The 18,231-nt window shown below is 44.5% G+C and overlaps 1 protein-coding gene across 1 annotated transcript in view; it reads left to right on the forward strand.

Moving 5' to 3' along the window:
- Positions 1-8,168: 8,168 nt before the first annotated feature.
- The window catches only part of LOC108798559 (solute carrier organic anion transporter family member 1C1-like), a 20,073-nt gene continuing 10,010 nt past the window's right edge, over positions 8,169-18,231 (forward strand). Inside the window, exons 1-9 of the mRNA XM_018570319.1 lie at positions 8,169-8,341; positions 9,533-9,676; positions 9,900-10,041; positions 11,280-11,412; positions 11,760-11,887; positions 12,693-12,839; positions 14,868-14,966; positions 16,684-16,917; positions 17,036-17,200. Of these exons, the coding sequence (XP_018425821.1) occupies positions 9,557-9,676; positions 9,900-10,041; positions 11,280-11,412; positions 11,760-11,887; positions 12,693-12,839; positions 14,868-14,966; positions 16,684-16,917; positions 17,036-17,200 (1,168 nt within the window). The 5' untranslated portion in view covers positions 8,169-8,341; positions 9,533-9,556. The remainder of the gene's footprint in view (positions 8,342-9,532; positions 9,677-9,899; positions 10,042-11,279; positions 11,413-11,759; positions 11,888-12,692; positions 12,840-14,867; positions 14,967-16,683; positions 16,918-17,035; positions 17,201-18,231) is intronic.

Raw genomic sequence — 18,231 nt, forward strand, 5'->3', positions numbered from 1 at the left:
TTAAAGGGGCAGCTTACAAGATATGTTCACAGGTTAAAAGGGGCAGCTTAGAAGATATGTTCACAGGTTAAAAGGGGCAGCTTAGAAGATATGTTCACAGGTTAAAAGGGGCAGCTTAGAAGATATGTTCACAGGTTAAAGGGGCAGCTTAGAAGATATGTTCTCCGCACACCATTCAGCCTCCGAATATCATCTTTATTCCCGTTAGTATGACATATAGATGCAACGTTTCAGTGCCTCACGGGACCCCTGTGCCAGACACTTTGCCTTGCGAGGGGGTCCCGTGAGGCTCAGAAATGTTGCAGTCCACACAGTGGAGCATGAGAGGGAGGTTGCATGGTAAACAGTCATGTGACAAGAGGCTGCGTCACTTCCAGAATCAGTAAGATGACTGCCGAATCCATCCGCATATAAAATACAGATTATAGGTAATAAAAGTACAAATAATGTTTTGGCTCAACAACAAGTTATGACAATGTCTGGTAAAAATTAAGTGGAAGCAACAAACTACATTGCATAGAGATAATTAGCTTTTCTGCTAGAAATAAATGCATTTTTATTTACCACCCACTTCATTAATGGCGTTATAAACACATGTTTTTAAGTTGAGCACTCAGAAATATTAAGTTGCTCCAATTAGTTTTTATAAGAAAAGTTCAAGTCACAGGTACTTAAAGTGACATTAAAGGCAAAAACGTTTCCCCTCCCCCCAATGTTAATGTCAGTACTTACCTTAAATTATGTCTTTTAATCCGATCTTCTTCTTTGCTGTCCTTTTCAGCCTTCTCTCCAGCGCTGCTGCAGGTCTCCGATCCAGCGCTGACTCCTCTGTCCTTGCTGGTACTTCCTGTCCCACGGTGTCTGCATGCGGGAGCACGCGTCCATAGACTTACCTTGCGTCTCTGTTCGTCTCAGGCCCGAAAATCCGAACTGCGAATGCGTCCGCCCCAAGATCCTTTGCGGCCGCCCGAGCATTTTCGGATTTTCGGACAGAAGCCCGTGGCGAAGATACAGGTAAGATACCGCTTTGAAAGCGTGTTTTTACACTTTTTGCATATATCTACTGCTTGCTAGCCATGGAAATATGCAAAAACACCGGAGGGTTTAGAAACCCTTTCATTTCTACAATTATGACAACATGTTTTTTAGTTTAATACGCAGTTAAAAATCAAGTTGGCCCAACTTGATTTTCTGTATTAGGCTGCCCATAGATCATTTGATTTTCTTTCCTTCATCCATCAACACACACTGAAGGGAATTTATCAAAACTGGAGCAGACAAAATCAGAACAAAACACAAACACAAAAACAAGTTTGGTTGGTTGGTCCAACCTGGCCATACTGTACATGGATTGAAACGGATGCACGCAGCTTTGATATTACCGCCGGCTCCGACAAGCTCTCATTGTAATAAAAGCTGGTCCCGGCCAATAGAAAACAGTTAGGCGGAGCTAGCTGTCACTGCTAGCTCCGCCCAATCATTTTCTACTTTTTTTGACAGTTTTTCTATTCTGCTCGGTACCACGGAGGTTCCGAGCAGAATAGCTGAGCCGAATGCCGCTGGGCAGCTATTCACTCACTGCTGTTCGGCCCCTATGAGAATAGGCCAAACAGCAGCAAGTAGCCTGCCGGAGGTTCGGCTCAGATGTTGGATCGGCTGAGTCGAACTCCATCTGCACATGCTGAGCATGTTCGGCCGACCCGAAGCAAGCTGGAGGGCTGAAATCAGCTGTTCAAGCCAGAAGTGAATAGCCGAACATCGTTCGGTTCACTTCGGGTCGGTTATTAAGACGGCTGCCTTCGGCAGCTTTGTGAATAACCCTCTGTGTGTATAGGACAATGAATTAGCCAATAACCCTTTGTCTATAGGCTATAAGACATTCCAAATAGAAGAGTTTCTTTCTAAAGCAGATTATTCTCACCGTGAAAATGTCTTTTCTATCTCTGTGCTGTGTACAGCGGCTCCCCTAACATGCCTCTACTTGTTTTGTGCAGGTGGATGGGGAGAGAGACTTCAGAGCAAAACTGAGTTACCAAGTCCATTTTCTTCAGTTACCATGACTTAGATTTCATTTGACATCAATAAATGCAGAAATGTGACTGTACATGACACAAAAAATGAAGTTGCTGTAATTTCCAGCATTATCATTTCAACATAACTCATGAAAGTAGGTTTTCAAATTAAAAAGTTTATTTAAACCAATAAATTAGGAATTTTATCTTGGAAATACGCATTTCATTAAGTGGTGGTGACAGGTCTCTCGAGTTACTTTTTAAAGTGTACACTTTGGGGTCTATTCACAAAGCTGCCGAGGGCAGCCGAGTGAAATGTCTTTGTGCAATCAGAGTTTAGAGCACTGAAAGTGGACCTGTCATTAACTTCATCAGTCCGCATGAATAAAATTCCTGACGTTCCAATATCATGTTTAGAAAAGCTCCACCTTTTATCATTAAAAAGCCATCGTTGAGCTACAGTTAGTGACTTTCCCTGAGATGATGTCATCAGTCTGCTGCAGGCAGGAGGAAGCTCTTCCTCAGTCCCCCCAGTGATCAGACTGTACATTGAAACTTTGTATCAAGTCACTGGGCGTGAGGCTGATCTGTGTCAGACATATGTAAAAACAGCCAAGAACTGCATAGGCACCAAGATTTACACAATTGTGCCATCTCAGTCCAGGAAGTAGATGGTGACTCTGGATGATGCCTGAACAAAGATGGCGCTGTCCTTCTTGGAGAGAAAGGCAGATGAAGCCATTGTCAGGGGGAGTACTGTGATATCTGTGAGAGGTAATAGATACCTGGAAGCATTACACTGACACATTACTCAGCATGATTCACCTAACATGAAACAACATATCTGATGACAGATCCACGCTAATACTATTATACTCTTGTGTAAACTCCACATTGAGAATGAACGTACGCACCCACGGGGGGGGTGGGGGGGAGGTTTAGGATCAATATTGCTAAATTTGTTTTACAACCCAACAAATAGAAGCTAAAATCGCATTATTCTCAGATTTCCACATCCAAATTGTATCACCTGACATAAGACTTATATGAAGAAACTTGTCAGATAACATTCCAAACATGACGGGGGCTGATCAGTGGCGTCACAAGTGGGGTGCAGCCCGCACCCGGGTGCCACCATTGCGGGGGTGACACCAAATTGACTGACAGTCATTTTGGTGTCACCCCCTATGAAAAGTCCGGCACTCGGTCATGGGAGAGGAGGGAGCGTCACCCGCCGGGTGAACGTCCCCTCCTCTTTCTCTGCCGGCATCCATCACCAAGATGGCTGCCGGCAGGCTTCAATCAGATGGCCACGCATGTGTGATGACGTCACGCGCGATGACGACACGGCGGGGTGACACCCGGCCTCAGGACGCTTCTGGGGCTGATATAGAGAATATTCGGCTGATAGGAGTGTACAGAAGTGCGTCTTCATCACTATAGAGGAAGATATAACATATACATTGTATCGGAATTCACCGGGCCGTTTCCTCATCTTCCTCTGATTTCTGTTTTCGGGAGACGATAGAACCCAAATTCGTTCCCAGTGGAGTCATGTGACCCGGTGACATCACTACTTTCCCAATACGAGTTATATATCACATATTATTATGTATCACAGAAGGGACATCTCTATATTACCTCTCACTGGTCACATGGCAACAAAAGTGACATCTAGATACGTTATTACCTCTCACTGGTCACATGGGTACGAAAGTGACATCTAGATACGTTATTACCTCTCACTGGTCACATGGCAACAAAAGTGACATCTACATACGTTATTACTTCTCACTGGTCACATGGCTACAAAATGACATCTAGATATGTTATTAACTCTCACTGGTCACATGGCCACAAAAGTGACATCTAGATACGTTATTAACTCTCACTGGTCACATGGCCACAACAGTGACATCTAGATACGGTATTACTTCTCACTGGTCACATGGCTACAAAAGTGACATCTAGATATGTTATTACCTCTCACTGGTCACATGGCAACAAAAGTGACATCTACATACGTTATTACTTCTCACTGGTCACATGGCTACAAAAGTGACATCTAGATATGTTATTACCTCTCACTGGTCACATGGCAACAAAAGTGACATCTACATACGTTATTACTTCTCACTGGTCACATGGCTACAAAAGTGACATCTAGATATGTTATTACCTCTCACTGGTCACATGGCAACAAAAGTGACATCTACATACGTTATTACTTCTCACTGGTCACATGGCTACAAAAGTGACATCTAGATATGTTATTACCTCTCACTGGTCACATGGCAACAAAAGTGACATCTACATACGTTATTACTTCTCACTGGTCACATGGCTACAAAAGTGACATCTAGATATGTTATTACCTCTCACTGGTCACATGGCAACAAAAGTGACATCTACATACGTTATTACTTCTCACTGGTCACATGGCTACAAAAGTGACATCTAGATATGTTATTACCTCTCACTGGTCACATGGCAACAAAAGTGACATCTACATACGTTATTACTTCTCACTGGTCACATGGCTACAAAAGTGACATCTAGATATGTTATTACCTCTCACTGGTCACATGGCAACAAAAGTGACATCTACATACGTTATTACTTCTCACTGGTCACATGGCTACAAAAGTGACATCTAGATATGTTATTACCTCTCACTGGTCACATGGCAACAAAAGTGACATCTACATACGTTATTACTTCTCACTGGTCACATGGCTACAAAAGTGACATCTAGATATGTTATTACCTCTCACTGGTCACATGGCAACAAAAGTGACATCTACATACGTTATTACTTCTCACTGGTCACATGGCTACAAAAGTGACATCTAGATATGTTATTACCTCTCACTGGTCACATGGCAACAAAAGTGACATCTACATACGTTATTACTTCTCACTGGTCACATGGCTACAAAAGTGACATCTAGATATGTTATTACCTCTCACTGGTCACATGGCAACAAAAGTGACATCTACATACGTTATTACTTCTCACTGGTCACATGGCTACAAAAGTGACATCTAGATATGTTATTACCTCTCACTGGTCACATGGCAACAAAAGTGACATCTACATACGTTATTACTTCTCACTGGTCACATGGCTACAAAAGTGACATCTAGATATGTTATTACCTCTCACTGGTCACATGGCAACAAAAGTGACATCTACATACGTTATTACTTCTCACTGGTCACATGGCTACAAAAGTGACATCTAGATATGTTATTACCTCTCACTGGTCACATGGCAACAAAAGTGACATCTACATACGTTATTACTTCTCACTGGTCACATGGCTACAAAAGTGACATCTAGATATGTTATTACCTCTCACTGGTCACATGGCAACAAAAGTGACATCTACATACGTTATTACTTCTCACTGGTCACATGGCTACAAAAGTGACATCTAGATATGTTATTACCTCTCACTGGTCACATGGCAACAAAAGTGACATCTACATACGTTATTACTTCTCACTGGTCACATGGCTACAAAAGTGACATCTAGATATGTTATTACCTCTCACTGGTCACATGGCAACAAAAGTGACATCTACATACGTTATTACTTCTCACTGGTCACATGGCTACAAAAGTGACATCTAGATATGTTATTACCTCTCACTGGTCACATGGCAACAAAAGTGACATCTACATACGTTATTACTTCTCACTGGTCACATGGCTACAAAAGTGACATCTAGATATGTTATTACCTCTCACTGGTCACATGGCAACAAAAGTGACATCTACATACGTTATTACTTCTCACTGGTCACATGGCTACAAAAGTGACATCTAGATATGTTATTACCTCTCACTGGTCACATGGCAACAAAAGTGACATCTACATACGTTATTACTTCTCACTGGTCACATGGCTACAAAAGTGACATCTAGATATGTTATTACCTCTCACTGGTCACATGGCAACAAAAGTGACATCTACATACGTTATTACTTCTCACTGGTCACATGGCTACAAAAGTGACATCTAGATATGTTATTACCTCTCACTGGTCACATGGCAACAAAAGTGACATCTACATACGTTATTACTTCTCACTGGTCACATGGCTACAAAAGTGACATCTAGATATGTTATTACCTCTCACTGGTCACATGGCAACAAAAGTGACATCTACATACGTTATTACTTCTCACTGGTCACATGGCTACAAAAGTGACATCTAGATATGTTATTACCTCTCACTGGTCACATGGCAACAAAAGTGACATCTACATACGTTATTACTTCTCACTGGTCACATGGCTACAAAAGTGACATCTAGATATGTTATTACCTCTCACTGGTCACATGGCAACAAAAGTGACATCTACATACGTTATTACTTCTCACTGGTCACATGGCTACAAAAGTGACATCTAGATATGTTATTACCTCTCACTGGTCACATGGCAACAAAAGTGACATCTAGATACGTTATTAACTCTCACTGGTCACATGGCCACAACAGTGACATCTAGATACGGTATTACTTCTCACTGGTCACATGGCTACAAAAGTGACATCTCTAGTAAAGTAAAGTCTGGTGTCCTTAAAGAGTATGTAAAGGCAGAACTTTTTTTTCACTACAGCAGTGTAAGTACCTGGATGTGACCTGGTATCAGCCTCTTGGAGCCCATGTACAGCAAAGCTCAGGCTGGGGAAGGGGAAAGCAGCACAAGGAATCAATCAGTTTATGTATTGACAAGAAGCATGCTGGCAGGAGGAGAGAGCATCATGAAAGAGAGATGAGATCATCACTGTGCTGCTTTTCTTTTACTGCCCAGTGGGTGGGTGGGGGGGCGGTCCATGATAGCCTGGGCTCACAGAAAGGGAGGTTGAATGATGCTGGCTGTCATTAAACCCAAAAGACTGAGGACATCTAGTGGCAGAAGGGAAGAACTGCTGCAGGGACAGCTTTAGATTGATGGGGGAGAATTTTTTTTAAGTAATTAATTTTTGGGGGCAATTGTACTTTAGATTGAAATCTGGACAATGTGTATTGGATGAAGTAGGAAAAGGTAAGAACCAATGAAAAGATTATAATTTACTTCCAGTGTGTTCACTAGGACAGGAAGTGTGAGGAAATCTACCCCATGGTGACACAGACCTGAAAGAAAATGTCAGAAAACTTAACTTCCATTTTCTTAGTTTAAATTATGTTTTGTTTTACAGCAGTTCATATACTCCTCATCATCCTTATGTTTCCTCTCCTCATCATCCTTATGTTTCCTCTCCTCGTCATCCTTATGTTTCCTCTCCTCGTCATCCTTATGTTTCCTCTCCTCGTCATCCTTATGTTTCCTCTCCTCATCATCCTTATGTTTCCTCTCCTCATCATCCTTATGTTTCCTCTCCTCGTCATCCTTATGTTTCCTCTCCTCATCGTCCTTATGTTTCCTCTCCTCATCGTCCTTATGTTTCCTCTCCTCATCGTCCTTATGTTTCCTCTCCTCATCATCCTTATGTTTCCTCTCCTCATCATCCTTATGTTTCCTCTCCTCTTCGTCCTTATGTTTCCTCTCCTCATCATCCTCAGGCTTTCATCTCCTCTTCATCCTCAGGTTTTCCTCTCATCCTCAGGTTTTCCTCTTCATCCTCAGGTTTTCCTCTCATCCTCATGTTTTCCTCTTCATCCTCAGGTTTTCCTCTTCATCCTCAGGTTTTCCTCTTCATCCTCAGGTTTTCCTCTCATCCTCAGGTTTTCCTCTCCTCCTCATGTTTTCCTCTACTCCTCATCCTCAGGCTTTCATCTCCTCTTCATCCTCAGGTTTTCCTCTCCTCCTCATCCTTTCATCTCCTCTTCATCCTCCAGGTTTTCCTCTCTTCCTCATCCTCAGGTTTTATTCCCCATGATTTTCCTGTCTTTTCTGTAATCCAAATCCATTCAGTAACAACTTTGGACCTATTTCAGATTCCTGGGCTTGGCGGGGTTAAACATGACCCAAATCACTCATTAATCTGTGAATCAACAATATTCTGAATGTCGCCCATGAATTCCCCCATCACGTGTTCCCATCACGTTAGCGAGCGGTAAAGTTACGCTATGCTATTGTGTCACATGTTCCCGGAGTGAAGTTGTACTCAAGTTTTCAGACAATGCTCTCAGAGGGGAGCCGCACGTCAGAGCGGAATGTAAGTAATGTTCCCTTTTCATTGGGAGAGAGAAAGCTGCATTATTCTGGGATCTGCAGCTCCAGCCTCACGGATATAAGGCGTGAGCACCACATCTGACGCCACCACACTCATCCCCGGTGCTGCCAGACTTCCCCCATCCTTCACCTGGCACAAGTAACCACAGGAAGATCTGTGAGTAGCTCTGAAATCTGAAAAGACAAACAATGTGTTCTTCATGTGTAGATTATTACGCTTTGCAGAAGATGTTATTTGGGAAGACAAGTCAACCGGAAAGTTACAGGTGGAGACTTCTGGATACTAATATCTTATGGGGACTCCAGAAGTAAAGTTTCCCCACCATAGTTCCCTGGCTTTGTTCCCCTGCAAGCTGATCTTTACTTTTCAGCCAACCTTAGTGTGACTCGCTCCTCATCTTACAGTGCCCACAATATAAAACTCAGTCCAGGGATGGTGGGAACCGCTTATAATGGGCACAGCAGATGTGTAGATCCTGAAACTCAGAGCAGAGATGCTGGTAGTCCCTCATAATGGGCACAATAGGTGTACAGACCCAGGAACTGGGTACAGAGATGGTGGGAGCCCCTCATAATGGGCACAACAGGTGTGCAGACCGAGGAATTCAGCACAGAGATGGTGATAGCCCCTTATAATGGGCACAACAGGTGTACAGACCCAGGAATTCAGCACAGGGATGGTGGTAGCCACTCATAATAGGCATGGCAGGTGTGCAGACCCAGGAGCTCAGCACTGGGATGGTGGTAGCCTCTCATAATGGGCACAGCAGATGTGCAGACCCAGGAACTCAAGTTGTACTCGAGTACAAGGGTGATGGGAGCGCCTCATAAGGGACAGAGCAGGTGGAAAAGGAGTGAGAGCAGGGGAGAAAGGGATCCCAGCTGATAACACACTGCCCGACCTGCCTATAGAGCCAGAACCTTCATAGACACTTAGTGGAGGAGTTATAGTATTATTGATAATATATTAATACTCGGTGCTGTACTGATCAGAATGTCACATGTGAGCTGCAGGATTAGAAGGGGGACCCAAGCCTTAAAATTCCAAACTGTGAAAATGTTTTTCTTATTTTAGTACCTTTTTTTTTTATCTCTGCACATGTCTTGGTAGATTCTCCAAGAGAACAGAGAGGGAGGTGCTGGGGATGCTGAGAGAAGTCAGAGGACTCACTAAAGTTGAAGGAAGATAGAGAATAGTAGTTGGGAATATAAAGCAGACCCCCACCTAGTAGTAGTTTTATTCAGGTGTGCCTAGAGCATCATGGTGTCTACATACAGTTCTGAATGTGATGATGATGATGATAATAATAATAATGTTCTGTCATTGAAGCAGACATTGGACTCTGGGCCTGGAATGGACCCCTCACACAGGGAGAGTGCGCAGTTGTGTTCAGGCTCCTCACATGGCCGACCGTCTTCTGTGTGTCAGTGCCCAGGGCTCCCTGCGAGGAAGGGGTGCTGCGAGGGGCTCAAGGTGGGTCCACAACCATCCAACATCTGTATACCGGATGAAAATATATTAAAAAATAAGTTATGCACAAAAGCTTCTGTACTGTCTGAGGTGACTGATGGAGAAATGTGGAGGAATTTGCGTTCTGTAGAAGTTACAATTTGGTGCATTTGATGCGTTGACTTGACGCAGTAATTGCGCACATGTTGTCCATGCAGGTTGCACTCACTGGCATCCATCTCCGCAGATATCCCTGGCCGCCATGTGCTTCGTCTACTTCGCTAAGGCCTTGTCCGGTAGTTACCTGAAGAGTACCATCACCCAGATCGAGAGACGCTTCGAGATCCCCTCCTCCCTGGTCGGCATTATTGACGGGAGCTTTGAGATGGGTATGTATGCGGAGGAGCGCTGACCGCCGGCTGAGGGCCCGCCTACACAGGGATGGTCGGCTAGTTTACGCTAGAACAGTTTTCCAACTTCTAGTTCCAACTTGCACCAAATAATCTGCATTATTTACACTTCCATGCGTTTAATCTGCAGATGGCTCGGCTCTGCCTGCACACCTCCATGCCAAACGTTTGAGGAACTCTAGGGATTAAAGAGGAACTTTACCCATATCTAAGTAATGACAATCTACACACACACGTACTTCTAGATAATTGCCGGCTTTTTATTCCTTGCATACTTTATTTTCCTTTTCCTCCCCATTCTTCTCACAGCAGCCATTTTTACTAAGGGCAGGTTACTAGATCTCCCTTTACTTCCTGGAACTCTGGCACATGTGACTAGGACATGTGACCATGCACATGATCTCAGTGGAGGAAATTGCCTTTCCCTGAGATCTCGTGAGATTACAGATGGGATTTCCCAGCAATGCTCTGCTGATGTAATCTTCCCAGAATGCAATGCTTGGGCACATTACATCACTAATGCCCAAGAGGACCAGGAAGTGGAAAAACAATAATTGTAAGTAAAAGAAAAATAGGTTTGACTAATGAATGTAAGATGATTTCTGATCAGAATGGAGATCTGCATTCTGAGGTGGTTTTTAGTGAAAGGGGGCAAAGATCTGCTTTAACAAATTTAACCCTTGCAGTGGGGCTACCCCCAAACTGCAAAGAGTTAACTGCTCATTTCGGGATAGGGGTTGAATTAAAGGAGAACTATGAGGTGAGTGCTTTTCACTCACCTCATAGTTCTAGCCAACCTGTGACAATGAGACTGTCACAGGTCGGCTCAGTAGATCGGGAGGTGAGCGAACATATACCGGCGTTCGCTCACCCCTCCCCGCTCCGCCAGTGCTGACTGGCGCAACAGACGGGGGAGGGGGCGGGTACAGCTGGCTCTGCCTCTAGATATACGAAGGGACTCCAACTCGCCCCCTCTGTGATAGCAATTAAGTTAAGTGGAAAAAAAAAAAAATAGTAAATATACTTACCTGATCCTTGATCCCGCCCAGCTGCTACACCGGTCCCCACAGCACAGATGTTTCCTGAAGAGGCTGTGGGGAGATGGGGCAGACGGAGGGGTCTGTGCATACAGATGATTTCTTTGTGTCAGTTGTATTGTTACATTGTTTCCTTTTCTCTTCCTTCGCTCATTGTGTCATTCTTTCCTTCTTTTCCAGGAAACCTTCTTGTCATTATGCTGGTGAGCTTCTTTGGAGCAAAACTTCACCGGCCGAGGCTGATCGGGGCCGGCTGTCTGCTCATGTCACTGGGAACATTCTTAATTGCGCTGCCACACTTTATTATGGGTCGGTAAGTCCGGCTGGGAAGGTCACACAACAAGATGCTGTGGAATTCAGAGCGGGGAGAATGGTGGAGCTTCTGTGTGTGATGGGAAATGTTTCTGGGTCTGGGGACAGATATACAGGTTAGGAGTCCTGACATTGTGACCACTAGGTGCTAAAGTACGGATGAGGATGACAGCCCTGGGGACCGCATCTTTAGGAATAGCAGGCTGTGTATAATGGTGTGACGGTTGTATGTTATACAATGATGACCATTAGATAAAGTTACACACACTATATAGAGGTTATAGGGTGATATATATATCACTTAATATGACATATCTGTGACTGATGTTCTTTCTGTGTATTATACAGATATATATACGAAGGGACTCCAACTCATCCCTCCAATTCTACCATCACCGTCCCTCCATGTCTGCGAGATTATAAGGACCAAAAATTGTATTCAGCAATTTACAAATCTCGCACGAATACTGACCGTGGTGAGAGACTTCCAGTGATCATACTACACACTGTACAATCACAGCCATCCACATCACTGACATCACAGCCATCCACATCACTGACATCACTGCCATCCACATCACTGACATCACAGCCATCCACATCACTGACATCACAGCCATCCACATCACTGACATCACAGCCATCCACATCACTGACATCACAGCCATCCACATCACTGACATCACAGCCATCCACATCACTGACATCACAGCCATCCACAGCACTGACATCACAGCCACCCACATCACTGACATCACAGCCATCCACATCACTGACACACTGACATCACATCCATCCACATCACTGACACACTGACATCACAGCCATTCACATCACTGACACTTGGGGGTCCCATAATAATGACACACTGACTGTTGGGGCTCTGGGAACAGTGACACTAGGGGATCCTAAAGACAAACTGACACTTCGGGGTCCCAGAACAATGACACAGGCACTTGGGGTCCTAGAACAATGACACACTGACACACTGGGGTCCCAGAACAATGACACACTGACACTTGGGGTCCCAGAACAATGACACAGGCACTTGGGGTCCTAGAACAATGACACACTGACATTTGGGGTCCCAGAACAATGACACAGGCACTTGGGGCCCCAGAACAATGACACAGGCACTTGGGGCCCCAGAACAATGACACAGACACTTGGGGTCCCAGAACAATGACAATGGTAGAAGGCTACAATGTTCTCTTCATCTTTGTTGTCTCTCCCCGGGTCTGTCTGATCTCTTTGCTGAGTCTTTTCTTGTGTTGGTCTCAGGGTGTGACAAGGATATTGTGAGCGCCATGTGGCTGTGCGTATTATTGGGGAATCTGTTACGTGGAGTGGGGGAAGCACCGATCCAACCCCTGGGGATCTCGTATATCGATGACTATGCAGGGGAGGACAACGCGGCCTTCTACATTGGTAAGCTACATTATTATTATACAGGATTTAAATAGCGCCAACAATTCGCTCAGCGCTTTACAAAATATTGGAGACAGTACAGTTACAATACAATTTATAGTACAATACAGTTTCAGAACAATAGGGTTGGGAGGGCCCTGCTCGTGAGAGCTTACAATCTAGTAAGAGGGACAAGTGATAAATCAGGTTCAATTCACAAAGCTTTAACCCAAGGACTCAGCTCTCCAATTTAGTCATGTGACTGTAATTCTCAAATCTCATTGGTCTCAGCTGAAAGGTTACTTTTGTGAAAATATGTGTACTGATCATGGTGTGATCACTGTGTGAATGGAGCGTAATGTCCTCCAGAAGGAAACTGCAAACCACCATATTGTTCTGTGTGCTGGAGTCACACAACCAGGGCGTGGGGCTCATTCACTAAGCTGTGTGATACACACCACCCAAAGCTCCATCCATCCCAGGGGTAATTCAGTGGTCAGACATGCTTTTACATGACAGTAAATAAAGGTCAGAATACTTTGAATGAGCCCCAGCGCAGCACAGCGAGGACTTTCCTGCCGCATTACTAGAAAACTCACCACACGAGATGTTATCATGTAAAAGTCGGTTTGTATGCAGCGTCTGACAGTTCATCAGCTTGTAGAATGTAGATTTTATTATTGTTTAATTTGAGGACATGCGTTATGTTGGGTGCAGTGCGTAAGCGTTATACTCGGATCTCCGAATACTCGCACGGCCATCTTGTGTAGTTGTAGAATCTTCTGTAATTCTCATATAGAACAATGACACAGGCACTTGGGGTCCTAGAACAATGACACACTGACATTTGGGGTCCCAGAACAATGACACAGGCACTTGGGGCCCCAGAACAATGACACAGGCACTTGGGGCCCCAGAACAATGACACAGGCACTTGGGGCCCCAGAACAATGACACAGACACTTGGGGTCCCAGAACAATGACAATGGTAGAAGGCTACAATGTTCTCTTCATCTTTGTTGTCTCTCCCCGGGTCTGTCTGATCTCTTTGCTGAGTCTTTTCTTGTGTTGGTCTCAGGGTGTGACAAGGATATTGTGAGCGCCATGTGGCTGTGCGTATTATTGGGGAATCTGTTACGTGGAGTGGGGGAAGCACCGATCCAACCCCTGGGGATCTCGTATATCGATGACTATGCAGGGGAGGACAACGCGGCCTTCTACATTGGTAAGCTACATTATTATTATACAGGATTTAAATAGCGCCAACAATTCGCTCAGCGCTTTACAAAATATTGGAGACAGTACAGTTACAATACAATTTATAGTACAATACAGTTTCAGAACAATAGGGTTGGGAGGGCCCTGCTCGTGAGAGCTTACAATCTAGTAAGAGGGACAAGTGATAAATCAGGTTCAATTCACAAAGCTTTAACCCAAGGACTCAGCTCTCCAATTTAGTCATGTGACTGTAATTCTCAAATCTCATTGGTCTCAGCTGAAAGGTTACTTTTGTGAAAATATGTGTACTGATCATGGTGTGATCACTGTGTGAATGGAGCGTAATGTCCTCCAGAAGGAAACTGCAAACCACCATATTGTTCTGTGTGCTGGAGTCACACAACCAGGGCGTGGGGCTCATTCACTAAGCTGTGTGATACACACCACCCAAAGCTCCATCCATCCCAGGGGTAATTCAGTGGTCAGACATGCTTTTACATGACAGTAAATAAAGGTCAGAATACTTTGAATGAGCCCCAGCGCAGCACAGCGAGGACTTTCCTGCCGCATTACTAGAAAACTCACCACACGAGATGTTATCATGTAAAAGTCGGTTTGTATGCAGCGTCTGACAGTTCATCAGCTTGTAGAATGTAGATTTTATTATTGTTTAATTTGAGGACATGCGTTATGTTGGGTGCAGTGCGTAAGCGTTATACTCGGATCTCCGAATACTCGCACGGCCATCTTGTGTAGTTGTAGAATCTTCTGTAATTCTCATATATTATAATCATCGATGTCTTACACTATATCATATCATCTGGTCTTCAGGCTGCATCCAGACGGCGGCCGTGATCGGGCCCATATTCGGGTTCCTCCTGGGATCCCTCTGCGCGTCTTTATTCGTAGACGTTGGGTTTGCGAATTTAGGTCAGTTTAAAATTTTTGGTTCCATGTCATAGAGGGAATTTATCAGAAATGGAGCAGACAAAAAATGGAGCAGTTGCCCATGGCAACCAACCAGCTTCTCTATTTCATTTTCAACCCTGAACTGAACAAACTGAAGAGAGAAGCTGGTTGCCATGGGCAACTTCTCCAGATTTAGTCTGCTGCAGTGTTGATAAATTCCCCCCCTATGTATTTACAATGTATGTATACAATATTTGAAGGTCTTTTTAAAAAGGGTTAAGCTGGCCATACACTTTTTTCTTCTTCAGCCCTGTGGGCCAGCAATGCTCAGCAGGACTGGGCCATAATTGGAGCAGTTAATGCAGAGTACTATGTACTATAAATTGCGCCTTTGGCTTCCTGCCCAGCTTCTGTCAACCAGTGATGTCACTGGTTGCCAGGAGCTGTGTGAAACACCGGCAAGAGCATCCCAGGTTGCTAAGAGCCCGGCGAAGAGATGTGTAAGGGCCATACACATCTCTTCGCTTGGCTCTTAGCAGCCTGGGACGCAATGGCCAGCAAGCCGCCTGCATATACATCTCCCTGCCCACTCTGGTTGCTAAGAGCAGGGACACTTACACATCCCTCAGTCTGGCTCTTAGCAACCTAGGATGCTCTGGCTGGTGCCCCACCAGCTCCTGGCAACCAGTGATGTCACTGGTTGCCAGGAGCTGGGTGGTACGCTGGCCAGGGTGTCCCTGGTTGCTATTAGCCGAGCGGGGAGATGCATATGGTAGAGGGGTGGGGAGAGAAAAAGAAGTCAGCTGTCTCTGTGGGTCGGTGAACTTTCGCTGACCCACGAAGTGGTGCTCCCCCCCTTCAAGTGGCGAACAGGGCATGTTCCATATGTGCTTTACCCTGGATACGCCACTGAATGTATGGCAAGCTTTGCAAAAAAAATAAAAAGGACAAGGTGAAATGTCTTGATATCACCCAGGAAGAACAGGAGGATATCTGAAAACTATGAGCAAGTTAGGTTGTAACCTGTGTGGCCAGAAGAAAAGAAACCCAAAATAGAAGTTTTTGCGGCAGTGCCATATTGTTACACTTTCCCCGGTCCCGCTCTGTATAGAGTACACCATTCCAGTGTGTATATGGAGCGGGGGCACATTTGGGGTAACACCATCCGAATTTCTGTGTATGTAGTGAGGTGAACCAACTTATATAAACCTGTATTGACAGGTGACAGGCAGAAGCCAGGCTGAGGGATATCCTAGGAAGTTTATCTAGTAATGTTCACCCATATAAAAAATACAATTTACAGCAGATAAGGATGTTACTAAGCCCGCGCACAAATGCTACCCCCCCTCCCCCCACCTGCAGACAACATGACCTATATGCCTTTGTATGCATATACAGGTTTATTGAAAGGAAGTCAGCTGTGTACTGACAAATATCCTCCCTAAAGGATATGTTTGTGCAGATTTATTTCACTTTATAGACATCTGTAAACAAAAGTGTTCAGTTATTCTTCATCTTTTATTTATATTTTCACATTAAAAATGCTTTAATTTTCCTATATTTAGTTCAGAAAGTAGTCTTTAAGCACTCAGGAAATGTGATTTGTAAGCTGAGAGTTCTCTAAAAGTGATTTGTGGGTTCAGGAAGGAATTGGCGGATCATAGTTGTCATTTATTGGAATGTCATACAAAGATGGATGTTCTATGACGCTGACATATCTGCCATGTGTTCCGTCCAGACAGGATGCCGATCACTCCTCAGGACTCCCGCTGGGTTGGCGCCTGGTGGCTTGGATACTTAGTAGCCGGTGCCATTAGTGTACTTGCCACTATACCGTTTTGGTTTTTACCTAAGGAGCAACCGCGGCTGGACCTTCGGAAGAATTCTAGTACGCCCTCCGAACAGTCCAAATTCATTCTGGAAGATCTGAAAGCCTCCAAAACTGAGGGGACACTACTGAGCATGAGCAAAGGTAACAGAACAAGAGGGAATAATGTCTACTGAGTATCCCAGAATCTTCAAGTCCCTCTGCGTTTATTAGTTACACAATAGGGGACTCTCTAGTTTCCTAGTTTTGTTTCCTATTTCAGATTTCTTGCCCTCCCTGAAGGATCTTCTGGGTAATCCAGTGTTCCTCCTCTACCTGTGCGGCAGCATCTTTCAGTACAATTCTCTGGTTGGGATGGTGACCTACAAACCGAAATACATCGAGCAGCAGTATGGACAGACCTCCACCCGGACAAACTTCATCATCGGTAAGTCCATCACTGTATCAACCATACACTAAAAACGGGGTCTAAACATGGCCCTTTAATTGCATTTCATCTACCCCTGGGAGAATGTTCCTTCCACTCACATCAACAATGGAGCACTATTCCTCCCACTGACAACAGTGATAGGGCATTATTCCTCCCACTGACATCAATGATGGGATATAATTCCCCCCGTTGACACTAACATTTGGGCACTATTCCTCCCACTGATACCAATGATAGGGAATAATTCCCCCCATTGACATCAATGATAAGGCACTTTTCTTCTCACTGACACCAACAATGGGGGATTATTAATTTAACTGACCCCAATGATGGGGCACTTTTCCTCCCACTGACACCGATGATGGGGTGCTATTCCTCTCATTGACACCAGTGATGGGGCACCATGCCTTTTACCGACACCAATGATGGGGCACTATTCCTCCCACTGACACCAATGATGGGGAATATTTCTCCCCCCTTGACACTAACAATGGGGCAATTATTCCTCCCACTGACAACGATGATGGGGCATTATTTCTTTCATATGCATTAATGATGGGACACTATTCCTCCCATTGACATTAGTGATCAGGCAATTTCCCTCCAAATGACAACAATTATGGGGCGCTATTCCTTTCACTGACACCAATGAAGGGGCACAAATCTAAGATCAGCTCACTGTTTTTCCAAAAAGTCTCAGGTGTCCCATGCCCTTTAGCGTTGGTTTGCTGAAACTAGACTTTCAGCTATGAACTAATGAACTATTGTACTTATTATAACACTGGGGCTGATCATGTGATTGTAAATCAGCAGTGTAGATGAGAAGGGTAATGTCTTTATACCCCGTCTTAATATTGACATGACAGATGTAGGCAAGAAACTGCAAGAAAAATAGTGGGATTTAAAGGAGAACTATGAGGTGAGTGATTTCCACTCACCTCATAGTTCTAGCCGACCTGTGACAATGAGACTGTCACAGGTCGGCTCAGTAGATCGGGAGGTGACCGAACACATACCGGCGTTCGCTC

The sequence above is a fragment of the Nanorana parkeri genome, unplaced genomic scaffold (assembly GCF_000935625.1).
Source record: "Nanorana parkeri isolate BGI_ZX_2015 unplaced genomic scaffold, ASM93562v1 scaffold1505, whole genome shotgun sequence".
NCBI lineage: Eukaryota > Metazoa > Chordata > Amphibia > Anura > Dicroglossidae > Nanorana > Nanorana parkeri.